Raw genomic sequence first — 16726 nt, 5'->3', positions numbered from 1 at the left:
AAAACCTGAAGCTGATTGGATGAGGCGTTCTCGAGTTATGAATGAAATAAACTTGAGAAGTTGGAGGATGAAAAAACATGCAGTCTCTTAATTAAGGTCCCCCTTATAAAATATATGTTCGTCGAGAGAGCATTCTTGTTAACATAATTCATTGCTGCAGATACCGGTGGCCTGGTGGCTAAAGCTCCCGCTTCACACACGGTGGGCCCGGGTTCGATTCCCGGCGGGTGGAAACATTTCGACACGTTTCCTTACACCTGTTGTCCTGTTCACCTAGCAGCAAATAGGTACCTGGGTGTTAGTCGACTGGTGTGGGTCGCATCCTGGGGGACAAGATTAAGGACCCCAATGGAAATAAGTTAGACAGTCCTCGATGACTCACTGACTTTCTTGGGTTATCCCGGGTGGCTAACCCTCCGGGGTTAAAAATCCGAACAAAATCTTATCTTACATTACGCTTAGCGTTTATATCGGATACAAGAAGAAGTGGAGAGGATCTTGTTGGTTGGTGGGTTTGTGGTAGACTTTAAAATTAAGTTAATGGAAAGTTTTGCAGAGAAGAATGCTAAAGAAAAGTAGACTGACGTCGACTTCTTCAAGAATGAATTGGATTGAGAGACTGACCTGGTTGATTGTATCGTCAAGATAACGCAGCCCAGTGACCGCGGTGGCAATAATAGGAATAATGCTGTATTGGAGAACCTGTACATGGAACACCTCGAGGCCGAACGGGTTTCTTCTATTATTCCCTCCTCGGTCACCTGGCCTCGTTATGTTGACGATATACTCATCATAATTTTTAGATGATTTAACCTCCCTATGTGCGAAAACAATCTCAACCTAGTCGAGTCTCAATTAAATTCAACCAATATGTTTAAACTGCAAGAACGATCACAGATCTCGCGCCCCCAAATGTCTACTACGAGAGTAAATCAATAAGAAAAACTGAAGATCAGAAGAAACAAAACCCTACCATGACCTCGACCAACTCTACAAGGAGACAGAAAACTCTTCAAGCTGCCAGACGACCCATTATCTCTAACTTTACCACTGCTACAGAGGGACCATGTCCTCCAGGCATACTCCATCCTCTAAGACGGTGGCTCAAAAGCATCCTCACCTGCCTTCTCTTTGCTCACCTGCATAACGTTTTTCGATTCTGGAGCATTCAACAAAGTCGCCAATGTCACCTTCAAACTCAGTAATTTGCCTGAAGCAGTTCCTTGACGTTGACTCCACAAAACACTAAAGATAATCAGTAAAGAACCCTCAAGTGTCTGAGTCCCAGAAGTAACCAAGGCCACTGCCACCTATAATGTGATTGCAGCCATGGCCGCTGGTACTACTGAGCCGAACACATTACCTCAGACTTTAGAAGACCAAAAGGAGTCACGAGAGAGGAAGATACTGAAATTAAAGATAATACTTCCGGCATCACATGGAAAAATCTACAGTTCAACACAATAGCTACGACCACGAACATAATGTTCCACAAAGAACTCCACCCTCGACTCTGTTGCTCCATACATCTTTACACCACGACAAGGAAAGGAGTTTGTAGAATAACTTACCAAAGACTTCAACAGCTATGCCAACCTCAAATATCTACCAAAAGAAGTGTTGAGAAAATTAAAGGATGGGTCATTCCGATTGTGTTAAAATGAACTCCTGTGTTTGCCAGCTGTCCCCAGCTGGCTGCTGCTACCCTCATCGCCATTAAAGAGCTCTAATGCTGACTCTGTTTCTACCAGAGAAAACACTCCTCTCAGGCTCTATTCTTCGCCTATCGCCACTTCTCTTTTCATTCGTGCATTCATGTAGATCTGTTTGTGACTTGTTAAATCTCACTGTGCAGGAGAAACGTTGTAAAAAAATCGCATTATTCTGATTTTTTTTTTCTCATTTTCCATCGCATCGGAATTTCATACCACTTCTCACTATTTTAATATACTGTCTGTGTTGGATACTTCTCAGGATGACGTCGATGACGGAGGCTGGGTTGTTCTTCCAGTGGTTGATAGCTGAAGAACCCAACTCCACTGTGTGTGATCATGTTCCCACTAAGATCACTGTCAACGAGGCTCTCTCTGTCAGTAACCTCTGGGTAATCAATAATTTAAAATTTTCAACCAATTGAAAAAATGAAAGATTAGTTCGATATATATATATATATATATATATATATATATATATATATATATATATATATATATATATATATATATATATATATATATATATATACATATATATATATATCCTGGTATCATTAAACTGTCCAAACGTAGATCAACGTTCACGTGCGTAGCGCTCCGAACATAGATGTACGTTTTTTTTTTTTACGTGCTTTCAAATGTTTAACTGATGTTAACATTGAAGTTTTTAATATAATTGTTCTTGTGTATTTCAGGGAATGTTTGTTATCCTCCTGGTGGGTCATCTTACCAGTCTGTCTGTGTTCTCCCTCGAGATTCTCATTCGTCTCATTAAACAAGTTTAGAAGTTTAACATATAAGTAATTATTTTGATTAAAAACGATAATTCACAGGAAAATAATAGCTCTTGCTTAATGTAAATTTTGCGATAATATGTCTATTATGTGCATGTCTAAATTTATTTTGAGTCATTATTATGGCTAGTACGTTCCCTAATCTTCTAGTTGCTCCGTCACCTGATCTTCTCCCTCACACTTCGTAGATATTATGTTCCATCAACGGATTACTTTTATCCTAATCTTATCCTTATAATTATTGTACTTATGCTTTCAGTCACTATATTGACTACCGACATCACAAAGTTTCCCAGTGAATTACATAATAAAATTCTACTCCCTATTTTTTTATATTTTTACTTAACCAAAAGTTTTTTTATCACTCTTTAAGTATATTATAAGTGTAAAGTTAAAGATTTGCGTTATGGGACAGTTTAGGCCTCGAGATCACTACTTAATGACACTGTGAACACCAACACCAGTGATCCATCATCACGTCTGAACACTGATGATGACACTTCACTATTAATATATCTGAGATAATTTGGTTACGTATTAGTGGCACATATCCTAACTGTTAGGTAAGACACATATGCAACAGTTAGGTATCTTTATTTCGAAACGTTTCGCCTACACAGTAGGCGAAGGGACCTGCCCTCCCAAATCAACCTACGTCTCACCTCCTGGCACTATAAAAGGCTCCATCCTGTCACTTCAACTTCATATTGTTTCAGACAACGGAACAATGCTCTTCTCCAGACTGAGGGACTGACCACCTCAAACTTTAAGGGTGATGGACTGATTACATCGTCTTCAAGTATCTTCTGCTTCTATCAACTTTTCTGTACTCGACTGAAGAAGCCTACTGTGTAGGCGAAACATTTCGAAATAAAGATACCTAACTGTTGCATATGTGTCTTACCTAACAATCTGTCGGTATTTTATACCATTTTAATGTACATATCCTAACTACATTACGATTCCTTAAATTTGAAGCTCATGTCTCGTGTGGTCCAGTTGCTATATTTGTAATTAAAATGCATTACATTTTCTTACATTTTAAAGCAATTACTTCCATATATGCTAAGATTTTCAAACATTTTGCAATGGAATTCAAGTATCTATTAAGGATCCACACTTCATTTATAAAATATACAGATGTTTTCGTTTTAAACTTGTGAGAAAAAAATTAAGAATTACACTGAAACTTGGAGACCTCAACTAACCTTGCTATGAAAAACGTGTATTATTTTAGATCACTATAACTAAACTTATCTTAGATCAGTTTGAATTTATTTAATATTAATTAAAATCAGCGATAAGAGAGAGAGAGAGAGAGAGAGAGAGAGAGAGAGAGAGAGAGAGAGAGAGAGAGAGAGAGAGAGAGAGAGAGAGAGAGAGAGAGAGAGAGAGAGAGAGAGAGAGAGAGAGAGAGAGAGAGAGAGAGAGAGAGAGAGAGAGAGAGAGAGAGAGAGAGAGAGAGAGAGAGAGAGAGAGAGAGAGAGAGAGAGAGAGAGAGAGAGAGAGAGAGAGAGAGAGAGAGAGAGAGAGAGAGAGAGAGAGAGAGAGAGAGAGAGAGAGAGAGAGAGAGAGAGAGAGAGAGAGAGAGAGAGAGAGAGAGAGAGAGAGAGAGAGAGAGAGAGGGAGAGAGAGAGAGAGAGAGAGAGAGAGAGAGAGAGAGAGAGAGAGAGAGAGAGAGAGAGAGAGAGAGAGAGAGAGAGAGAGAGAGAGAGAGAGAGAGAGAGAGAGAGAGAGAGAGAGAGAGAGAGAGAGAGGGGGAGAGAGAGAGAGAGGGAGAGAGAGAGGGAGAGGGAGAGAGAGAGGGGGAGGGAGAGAGAGGGAGAGAGAGAGAGAGAGAGAGAGAGAGAGAGAGAGAGAGAGAGAGAGAGAGAGAGAGAGATTATTCACAGTTCATTTGACTATCTGTTTCATCCCTGTTGGGAAAATTTTCACCAGATTCTAGACGCATCGACTGCAGCTGAAGGGGTCGAAAGACATTTTTTTTTTGTTTGATTTTGTTTTTGTTCCAATTTCAAATGTAAACCATACCCCGGCTGGGATTGAACCCGCGGTCAGAGAGTCTCAAAACTCCAGCCCGTCATTACGATTTCGTGAGTCATGTTCAAATGTAACTTTATCCTGTGCTTTAAAAAGCAGTTTGCATCCTACACACTTGTTTGTATGAACTTCTTGCCGCATGTTGCAAGATATTGCAAAAGTGTATATATCATAAAACCCTCCCTGGCCTACAAAATTGGTAAATTGTACAATGTTCTAGTCAACATCAGATGAAAGATAAAAAGTTAAATTATCTAAATTTCCAAGTTTTTTTTTGCGAGAAATGTCAATAGATTTCATTATAAAATTTTTTTTTATTTTTTTAGGAGTTTTTATTAGTATTATTTATATCCGTTACCGTTTTATACAGTGAAAGATCGTGAATGTCGTGGAAGCGGACAGAACAACGGAAACAATAGGCATCATGTCGATCTTACAAAAAACGGGACGTTCCCCTAAATTATATAAATTCTTCAATGGAGAAGACGGAAAGACCCCGACACACAAACATAACTCTTACTGATAAATATTATCAGATCTAAATAGAGTACTGGGGAAGGTTGGAGAATATAATTGGTATCTACAGTTTAGGTTAAACAAGATTAGGGTTGTAGATGAATGGTTCAGAGAACCGACATGTTGATAAATTAGACACATGTGCAACTCTTGGGTATCTTTATTGAGGAAACGTTTCGCCACACAGTGGCTTCATCAGTCCATCAATCTTGATGGACTGAACACATCGACTCAAGGTTGAGGGAATGATTACCTCATTCTCCTCCTGTTCTTCAAGTTTCTCCTACGTATGGACTGATGAAGCCACTGTGTGGCGAAACGTTTCCTCAATAAAGATACCCAAGAGTTGCACATGTGTCTAATTTATCAAGATTAGGGTTGAATGAAAGGGAAGTAAACTTTGTAAATCAGCCCACCAAAAAAGAGAAGATAGATATTAAGAGAAGTTCCAGCGACTTTGACGAGCAGCTGTTAGGGGAAAATATGTGAAGCTTTCAGAATATTCCACAGTCAAATATACAAACGAGAAGATTGAGAGGTTTTTTTTTCAGGGATATTGGAGCCATGCAAATATAGAACGGCACGAAGGATAACAGTTATCTGGTGCGTTTTAGCAAGGAAAAATTTACACCCATGATAGGGTGCCCAGCTGGAAGGACAATCAATAGCAAACTGGAGAGAGAAGCCGCTACAGGTTGACACTGACTGCACAAGCTATAGAAAAATCGTCAACCTATAGAGATAACCAAACACTGGAAGGAAGAATTGAAGCAAGGTTATAGATGGAGAATAGGAAGAGGGTAGATGTAAGAACACAGTCTTCAGGAACTTCTTCAACCTAAGCAAACCATTTACATCATATCTATCAGACAACAGTAAAATCTTATATCTCGATACAGGGAATTCTGCAGCCCTTGCATAAACTATAGGCATGACCTACATGCACTAGTAGATTTTTCCACTGGTGACTCCGTCTCCTGCTACTTCAACTAACCCATCTGCTACAACCTACTTCTTCGACACTTATGCAATATAAGGGAATCTTTATTAAGGAAACTTTTCGCCCCACAGTGGCTTCATCAGTCCAATACAAAGTAGAAATGGGTAAGAAGAGAAGAAGTTTGAGGTAATTAGTCCCTCAGCCTGGAACCGATGTGTTTAGTCCATCACTGAACACATCACTCTACAAGAGTGACAGACTGAACACATCGATTCCAGGCTGAGGGACTGATTACCTCAAACTCCTCCTTTCCTTACCCATTTCTATTCTGTATGGACTGATGAAGCCACTGTGTGCCGAAACGTTCCTTAATAAAGATTCTTATGTTGCATAAGTGTCTCAGTCTTCAACTTGTCGGTTTTCAAACTATTTATCACAAACCCACTTCTTCGCACATATGCAGTACTGTTCTCAAGATTAATGGACTGAACACATCAACTCCAGGCTGAGGGACTGATTATATATATATATATATATATATATATATATATATATATATATATATATATATATATGTATATATATATATATATATATATATATATATATATATATATATATATATATATATATATATATATATATATATATATATATATATATATATATATATATATATATATATATATATATATATATATATATATATATATACATAAGTCATATGTCGGTTATTTCTTGTCTCACCTAGACAAGAAATAACCGAAAGATACATGATCCTCCTAACAACTCCATTGCCACACGTCTCCAACACTCACCACGGTTCGAGTCCCCTTCTGTTTATCTGTTCATATACATAACTTTACTGGGGACCCTCATGCTCAAAGAAGACAATAAACGTACTTCAGGGAAAACTCAAGGTTCTCCCCGTAGCTGTTTGATATTTTCTAGTCCTACCACCCCCTGTAATTTATATGTTATATATATATATATATATATATATATATATATATATATATATATATATATATATATATATATATATATATATATATATATATATATATATATATACTTTATTAATAGACAGAATACATTGACAGAAAACACAAACTTGAATACATTGGTACAATATATCAAAGATTATGAATCTCCTCCAGCTCCTCCGAAGCCGGACGCGAGCCCAGTATACAACATGCATTTTCCCTCTGGATGGCCACTCTGAGGCGCTGTAACATGAAAGTGGCTGCCCTTGGGTCCCTGGTGGTGTCGATGAGTCTGGAACCCAATTCTTTAAGGAAACGTGTGGTATTTTTTCCCCATGATCCCAAGGTCTCTGATCCCACTGGGACAAATTGATACTGTTGGTTTATGTCCCTGTACTTGCTGATCTTGTACTCATCTTGTATTCCTCCTTGTGATCAGCAGCTCATCCCTGGGTTGTGTACTACCAAACAGGGAGAAAAATGAAAATAGCTCATAGGCACCCACACCATCGTATGTCCTCGGATCAAAGTAAAACACCTAGCTCTGCTGGGTGCTTGATTCTTGTATGATTGCGTGTTCCCGTGGGTTAGAGTGTCATGTATGATTTTCGCTCACCATGAGGGGGCCAAAACGACATGGGTTCGAATCCTCGGTTAGTCGCAGTGTTGTACAAGGATGGTATACAATACCGACAAGATGAAATTAAGACATCTGTGCAACATCTGGGTATCTTTATTGTAGACGTTTCGCCATCCAGTGGCTTTATCAATACAAATTCCAGGACATAACTTGAAGACAGTAGAACTATGTACAGAGGATGAAGTAATCAGTCTCTCAACCTTGTAGTAGGTGCGAGGAGCACCGTAGTAGTGGAGATTCTGAAGCAGAAGCAAGACGCCTGATGCTTATATACTAACGTCAGGTGGAAATGGGACGTGTAGCAGATGAGGGCATAATCACTGGTAAGCGGGATTCCCCAGTGGAAGTAGGTCCTACCCAAAGAGATGGGTTAGTTGGAGTAGTAGTTGTGGTAGTCGTGAAGGTTATGTACATGTCCTCAGAATCAAGATTCCATGTCGGTATTGTATACCATCCTTGTACAACTTGTCAGACACTGTATATATATATATATATATACATATATATATATTCTTTCTTTCAACACACCGGCTGTATCCCACCGAGGCAGGGTGGCCCAAAAGGAAAACGAAAGTTTCTCCTTTTACATTTAGTAATATATACAGGAAAAGAGGTTACTAGCCCCTTGCTCCCGGCATTTTAGTCGCCTCTTACAACACGCATGGCTTACGGAGGAAGAATTCTGTTCCACTTCCCCATGGAGATAAGGGGAAATAAACAAGAATAAGAACTAGAAAGAAAATAGAAGAAAACCCAGAGGGATGTGTATATATATGCTTGTACATGTATGTGTAGTGTGACCTAAGTGTAAGTAGAAGTAGCAAGACGTACCTGAAATCTTGCATGTTCATGAGACAGAAAAAAGGACACAAGCAATCCTACCATCATGTAAAACAATTACAGGCATTCGTTTTACACTCACTTGACAGGACGGTAGTGCCTCCCTGGGCGGTTGCTGTCTTCCAGCCTACTACCTAGGATATATATATATATATATATATATATATATATATATATATATATATATATATATATATATATATATATATATATATATATATATATATATATATATATATATATATATATATACATATATATATATATATACATATATATATATATATATATATATATATATATATATATATATATACATATATATATATATATATATATATATATATATATATATATATATATATATATATATATATATATATATGTATATATATATATATATATATATATGTATATGTATGTATATATATATGTCGTGCCGAATATGTAAAACTGGTCAGTTAGCAAGAACTCATTTAAAATTAATTCCTTTCTAAAATTTTCTCTTATTAATGATAATGTAAAAAATTTTAATTTTCCACCAAAAGAATCTTAGAAAACTTACCTAACCTTATTATAACAAGCGCAATTTAGTTTAGCCTAACCAAACTAAATATATTTTAGATTTGTTTACAATAATTTAATATTAAACAAACACAGTGAAATATATTTTTTTCGTTAGGTTCAGAATGATTTTGGCGAAATTATTGCATACACAAATTTTCACTTGGCCTATATGGCAAGATGAGCGTTGCTATTTAAGCCAAGATGGCAAGTTCTGCCTATTCGGCACGACATATATATATATATATATTTTTTTTTTTTTTGTTATTATCACACTGGCCGATTCCCACCAAGGCAGGGTGGCCCGAAAAAGAAAAACTTTCACCATCATTCACTCCATCACTGTCTTGCCAGAAGGGTGCTTTACACTACAGTTTTTAAACTGCAACATTAACACCCCTCCTTCAGAGTGCAGGCACTGTACTTCCCATCTCCAGGACTCAAGTCCGGCCTGCCGGTTTCCCTGAATCCCTTCATAAATGTTACTTTGCTCACACTCCAACAGCACGTCAAGTATTAAAAACCATTTGTCTCCATTCACTCCTATCAAACACGCTCACGCATGCCTGCTGGAAGTCGAAGCCCCTCGCACACAAAACCTCCTTTACCCCCTCCCTCCAACCCTTCCTAGGCCGACCCCTACCCCGCCTTCCTTCCACTACAGACTGATACACTCTTGAAGTCATTCTGTTTCGCTCCATTCTCTCTACATGTCCGAACCACCTCAACAACCCTTCCTCAGCCCTCTGGACAACAGTTTTGGTAATCCCACACCTCCTCCTAACTTCCAAACTACGAATTCTCTGCATTATATTCACACCACACATTGCCCTCAGACACGACATCTCCACTGCCTCCAGCCTTCTCGCTGCAGCATTCATCACCCACGCTTCACACCCATATAAGAGCGTTGGTAAAACTATACTCTCATACATTCCCCTCTTTGCCTCCAAGGACAAAGTTCTTTGTCTCCACAGACTCCTAAGTGCACCACTCACTCTTTTTCCCTCATCAATTCTATGATTCACCTCATCTTTCATAGACCCATCCGCTGACACGTCCACTACCAAATATCTGAATACGTTCACCTCCTCCATACTCTCTCCCTCCAATCTGATATTCAATCTTTCATCACCTAATCTTTTTGTTATCCTCATAACCTTACTCTTTCCTGTATTCACCTTTAATTTTCTTCTTTTGCACACCCTACCAAATTCATCCACCAATCTCTGCAACTTCTCTTCAGAATCTCCCAAGAGCACAGTGTCATCAGCAAAGAGCAGCTGTGACAACTCCCACTTTGTGTGTGATTCTTTATCTTTTAACTCCACGCCTCTTGCCAAGACCCTCGCATTTACTTCTCTTACAACCCCATCTATAAATATATTAAACAACCACGGTGACATCACACATCCTTGTCTAAGGCCTACTTTTACTGGGAAAAAATTTCCCTCTTTCCTACATACTCTAACTTGAGCCTCACTATCCTCGTAAAAACTCTTCACTGCTTTCAGTAACCTACCTCCTACACCATACACTTGCAACATCTGCCACATTGCCCCCCTATCCACCATGTCATACGCCTTTTCCAAATCCATAAATGCCACAAAGACCTCTTTAGCCTTATCTAAATACTGTTCACTTATATGTTTCACTGTAAACACCTGGTCCACACACCCCCTACCTTTCCTAAAGCCTCCTTGTTCATCTGCTATCCTATTCTCCGTCTTACTCTTAATATATATATATATATATATATATATATATATATATATATATATATATATATATATATATATATATATATATTTATATATTTATATATATGTGTGTATATATGTATGGCAAGATGAGCGTTGCTGTTTAATCCAAGATGGCAAGTTCTGCCTATTCGGCACGACATATATATATATATATATATATATATATATATATATATATATATATATATATATATATATATATATATATATATATATATATATATATATATATATATATAATAGTGGATATAGGAACTGTTATTTGTAGGTTTTCTGTAAATTTTAAATTTGAATTCATTATTACCCTTAATAATTAAAACATCTAGAAAAGGCAATGAGTTATTTTCTTCAAATTCAACAGTAAATTAAATAGCTTAGCCCATTCTATAAATTTTACTGTTGAGTTTGAAGAAAATAACTCATTGCCTTTTCTAGATGTTTTAATTATTAAGGGTAATAATGAATTCAAATTTAAAATTTACAGAAAACCTACAAATAACTGTTCCTATGTCCACTATTATTCCTCGCATCAAGATAGAGTCAAACTGTCTGTTTTCTCATCAATGTTTTTGAGAGCTTTACGAATTTGTAGTCCTGAGTTCATAGATGAAGAAATATCCAAAATTTATGATATAGGCAATGATTTGAAATACCCAAGAAATGTAACTGATAAATCTTTTAAAGTTACTAGAAATACTTTTTACAATCCAAAAAGGGACAACCAGTCTTATTCAACTAAAAATATATTGGTTCTCCCTTACCATGAAAACTTGGTTGATATGCCTTCTCTTCTTAAGACTTTTAATATTAAAGTTGTATTCAAAAATCTTGATACAGTAAAAAAACTTTTGATAAAGAATTCCCCCCAAAATGCTGATGGATGTGTCTATAAGATTCCTTGTAAAATTTGCGATAAAGTTTATTACGGTCAAACTGGTAAAAATCTCGAACTAAGATTAAAACAACATAAATATAGCATTAGAACTGGACAAGATTCCAATGCTCTATTTATTCATGTAAGAGATTTTAACCATCCAATTGATTTTCAAAAAGTTGAGAAAGTAGTATCAAGCAAGTCCATGGTCGACAGGAATATAATCTTGTTTCATAAAAAGCAGTTTTGACAATAATATGAATATTTCCTTTGGTTTATATAAATTAGATCCATTTATAATTAATAGAATTTGGGAAGAATTTAATAATACATTGGACAAATAATAATTTTTTAAATTTCTTATTTCTTGGGTAGAATAGTTTGTTGGTGGGTTGTATGAAGGACCTGTCTAGTTCGGCCGGCGGGCCTGCTGTCTCGCGTCAGGTGTTTCTTTGTTGTGGGATCTGATAGTGAGGTGTGGGCTACCCCTTTATATACCTTCCTTTGATGCTTTGCTTTCATTGTTCCTTGATAATGTGAGTGGTCACGAAAGCGCTTGGAACTTCTCTATTCTTTCACAGTGGTTGTTTTGCATGCATATATATTATATATATATATATATATATATATATATATATATATATATATATATATATATATATATATATATATATATATATATATATATATATATATATATACATATATATATATATATATATACATATATATACATACATATATACATATATATATATATATATATATATATATATATACATATATATATACATATATATATACATATATATATATATATATATATACATATATATATACATATATATATATATATATATATATATATATATATATACATATATGTATATATGTGTGTGTGTTTGTCTCTTGCCGAATATGTAAAACTGGTCATTTAGCAAGAACTCATTTAAAATTAAGTCCTTTCTAAAATTTTCTCTTATACGTTTAAAGAAATATTTTTACATTAATGTTAATGTAAAAATTTATAATTTTGCACCAAAAGAATCTTAGAAAACTTACCTAACCTTATTATAAGAGGAGCAATTTATTTTAGCCTAACCCAACTAAATATATTTTTGATTTGTTTAGAGTAATTTAATACTAAACAAACACAGTGAAATATATTTTTCTCGTTAGGTTCAGAATGATTTTAGCGAAATTATTGCATACACAAATTTTCACTTGTCCTATATGGCAAGATGAACGTTGCTATTTAAGCCAAGATCGCAAGTTCTGCCTATTCGGCATGACATATATATATATATATATATATATATATATATATATATATATATATATATATATATATATATATATATATATATATATATATATATATATATATATATATATATATATATATATATATATATATATATATATATATATATATATATATCTTCATAGTCTTTTGGGGGAACGTCAGGTACCGTGTATTGATTTTTACAGTTAGCCTTTCGCAATGGCGAGAACAAAAAAATTGTTATGTGTTGCTCCATATACACCTCTTGTTACGAAGCACAAAGCACCTGGTCGCCTCATGTTAGGAAGCACCAAAAATCTGCCGCCTCATGTTAGGAAGCACCAATCACCTGCCGCCTTATGTTGGAAAGCACCAATCACCCGCCGCTACAGTCATCTTAGGTTGATGAGGGTAGCCAATAGGCTGCAAGTATGTGGCTCAGTTCTCCCATAAAAGAAGTGATGTAGCCCAGCTTCACTCATTCTTCTGCTTCTCGCTCAGTTGGGAGTGATCGATTCTCAGCTCTGTGTCACTGTGAGAAGCTTCTACATAATCGCAAACATATACAAGTTTCTCCTTCAAACTTCAACAGCAAGGTAAAATTCCCATATATTTTATAACATTTTACATTACAATGTATAGGTAGGTCTTCCTCTTGATAGTTTACGTCGCTCACACATGCTTGTTCTAGTCATTTACATTTATATCAGTTATTTACTTAACATTTAATACAGAGGACGAATATTTTGGTATGTGTAGCATGACTTGTTCTTGTCAGATTCATTTATATTAGTTATCTAATTCTTATTAACGGAGAACATAATTTTCTTTGGAATTTGTATTGACTTAAAATTTAGAAGCATTTATGGAGGTGAATTATTAATTTGCTAAATTATAAAAAGAAATTTAGAAAAATCTGGTGTAAAATAACTCTCATTAAAGTCAGGCGTGGAAAAATACCTTAGATCTGGACCCTTCTTGTAACATAATAGTAATAACTAGTAATTATATACCCTTAAGTAATATTTTCAATAAAATAAAGTATTTATGAGTTTAACGTCACTTAGTTTGTTGATGGTTGGTGTTACGTTAATGTCTGGCCAACTTTTGGTAAGTTTGTTCATGGTTGGTGTTACGTTAACGTCTGGCCAAGTCCTGTTAAGTTTGTTGATGGTTGGTGTTACGTTAATGTCTGGCCAAGTCCTGATAAGTTTGTTTATGGTTGGTGTTACGTTAATGTCTGGCCAAGTCCTGTTAAGTTTGTTTGTGGTTGGTGTTACGTTAATGTCTGGCCAAGTCCTGTTAAGTTTGTTGATGGTTGGTGTTACGTTAATGTCTGGCCAAGTCCTGTTAAGATTGTTGATGGTTGGTGTTACGTTAATGTCTGGCCAAGTCCTGTTATGTTTGTTTATGGTTGGTGTTACGTTAATGTCTGGCCAAGTCCTGTTAAGTTTGTTTATGGTTGGTGTTACGTTAATGTCTGGCCAAGTCCTGTTAAGTTTGTTGATGGTTGGTGTTACGTTAATGTCTGGCCAAGTCCTGTTAAGTTTGTTGATGGTTGGTGTTACGTTAATGTCTGGCCAAGTCCTGTTATGTTTGTTTATGGTTGGTGTTACGTTAATGTCTGGCCAAGTCCTGTTAAGTTTGTTGATGGTTGGTGTTACGTTAATGTCTGGCCAAGTCCTGGTAAGTTTGTTGACGGTTGGTGTTACGTTAATGTCTCATCAAGTCCTGTTAAGTTTGTTGGTGGTTGGTGTTACGGTAATGTCTAGCCAAGTCCTGGTAAGTTTGTTGATGGTTGGTGTTACGTTAATGTCTGGCCAAGTCCTCTTAAGTTTGTTTATGGTTGGTGTTACGTTAATGTCTGACCAAGTCCTGTTAAGTTTGTTTGTGGTTGGTGTTACGTTAATGTCTGGTCAAATCCTGTTAAGTTTGTTGATGGTTGGTGTTACGTTAATGTCTGGCCAACACCTGCTAAGTTTGTTGATGGTATGTGGTACGTTAATGTCTGACCAAGTAATGTTAAGTTTGTTGATGGTTGGTGTTACGTTAATGTCTGGCCAAGTCCTGTTAAGTTTGTTGATGGTTGGTGTTACGTTAATGTCTGGCCAACACCTGCTAAGTTTGTTGATGGTTGGTGTTATGTTAATGTCTGGCCAAGTCCTGGTAAGTTTGTTGATGGTTGGTGTTACGTTAATGTCTGGCCAACCTCTGGTAAGTTTGTTGATGGTATGTGTTACGTTAATGTCTGGCCAAGTCCTGTTAAGTTTGTTGATAGTTGGTGTTACGTTAATGTTTGGCCAAGTTCTGTTAAGTTTGTTCATGGTTGGTGTTACGTTAATGTCTGGCCAAGTCCTGGTAAGTTTGTTGATGGTTGGTGTTACGTTAATGTCTGGCCAAGTCCTGGTAAGTTTGTTGATGGTTGGTGTTACGTTAATGTCTGGCCAACACCTGGTAAGTTTGTTGATGGTATGTGTTACGTTAATGTCTGGCCAAGTCCTGTTAAGTTTGTTGATGGTTGTTGTTACGTTAATGTCTGGCCAAGTCCTGTTAAGTTTGTTGATGGTTGGTGTTACGTTAATGTCTGGCCAAGTCCTGGTAAGTTTGTTGATGGTTGGTGTTACGTTAATGTCTGGCTAAGTCCTGTTAAGTTTGTTGATGGTTGGTGTTACGCTAATGTCTGGCCAACACCTGATAAGTTTGTTGATGGTATGTGTTACGTTAATGTCTGGCCAAGTCCTGGTAAGTTTGTGGATGGCTGCTGTTACGTTAATGTCTGGCCAAGTCCTGTTAAGTTTGTTGATGGTTGGTGTTACATTAACGACTGGCCAAGTCCTGTTAAGTTTGTTGATGGTTGGTGTTACGTTAATGTTTGGCCAAGTCCTGTTAAGTTTGTTGATGGTTGGTGTTACGTTAATGTCTGGCCAAGTCCTGGTAGGTTTGTTGATGGTTGGTGTTATGTTAATGTCTGGCAAACACCTGGTAAGTTTGTTGATGGTATGTGTTACGTTAATGTCTGGCCAAGTCCTGTTAAGTTTGTTGATGGCTGGTGTTACGTTAATGTTTGGCCAAGTCCTGTTATTTTTGTTCATGGTTGGTGTTACGTTAATGTCTGGCCAAGTCCTGGTAAGTTTGTTGATGGTTGGTGGTACGTTAATGTCTGGCCAACACCTGGTAAGTTTGTTGATGGTTGGTGTTAGGTTAATGTCTGGCCAACACCTGGTAAGTTTTTGATGGTATGTGTTACATTAATGTCTGGCCAAATCCTGTTAAGTTTGTTGATGGTTGCTGTTACGTTAATGTCTGGCCAAGTCCTGTTAAGTTTGTTGATGGTTGGTGTTACGTTAATGACTGGCCAAGTCCTGTTAAGTTTGTTGATGGTTGCTATTACGTTAATGTCTGGCCAAGTCCTGTTAAGTTTGTTGATGGTTGGTGTTACGTTAATGTCTGGCCAAGTCCTGTTAAGTTTGTTTATGGTTGATGTTACGCAAATGTCTGGCCAAGTCCTGTTAAGTTTGTTTGTGGTTGGTGTTACGTTAATGTCTGGCCAAGTCCTGTTAAGTTTGTTGATGGTTGGTGTTACGTTAATGTCTGGCCAAGCCCTGTTAAGTTTGTTGATGGTTGGTGTTACGTTAATGTCTGGCCAAGTCCTGGTAAGTTTGTTTATGGTTGGTGTTACGTTAATGTCTGGTCAAGTCCTGTTAAGTTTGTTGGTGGTTGGTGTTACGCTAATGTCTGGCCAAGTCCTGGTAAGTTTGTTGACGGTTGG

General features: G+C 36.6%; 1 protein-coding gene across 1 annotated transcript in view; it reads left to right on the top strand.

The window, feature by feature from the left end:
- LOC138853249 (probable glutamate receptor) overlaps nucleotides 1-2500 on the top strand; it is a 69305-nt gene extending 66805 nt beyond the window's left edge. Inside the window, exons 12-13 of the mRNA XM_070088969.1 lie at nucleotides 1975-2104; nucleotides 2411-2500. Of these exons, the coding sequence (XP_069945070.1) occupies nucleotides 1975-2104; nucleotides 2411-2500 (220 nt within the window). The remainder of the gene's footprint in view (nucleotides 1-1974; nucleotides 2105-2410) is intronic.
- Nucleotides 2501-16726: the final 14226 nt, after the last annotated feature.

Source organism: Cherax quadricarinatus, chromosome 26 (assembly GCF_038502225.1).
Source record: "Cherax quadricarinatus isolate ZL_2023a chromosome 26, ASM3850222v1, whole genome shotgun sequence".
NCBI lineage: Eukaryota > Metazoa > Arthropoda > Malacostraca > Decapoda > Parastacidae > Cherax > Cherax quadricarinatus.
The sequence above is the reverse complement of the archived record's forward strand: the minus strand, read 5'-3'. Positions and strand labels throughout refer to the sequence as shown.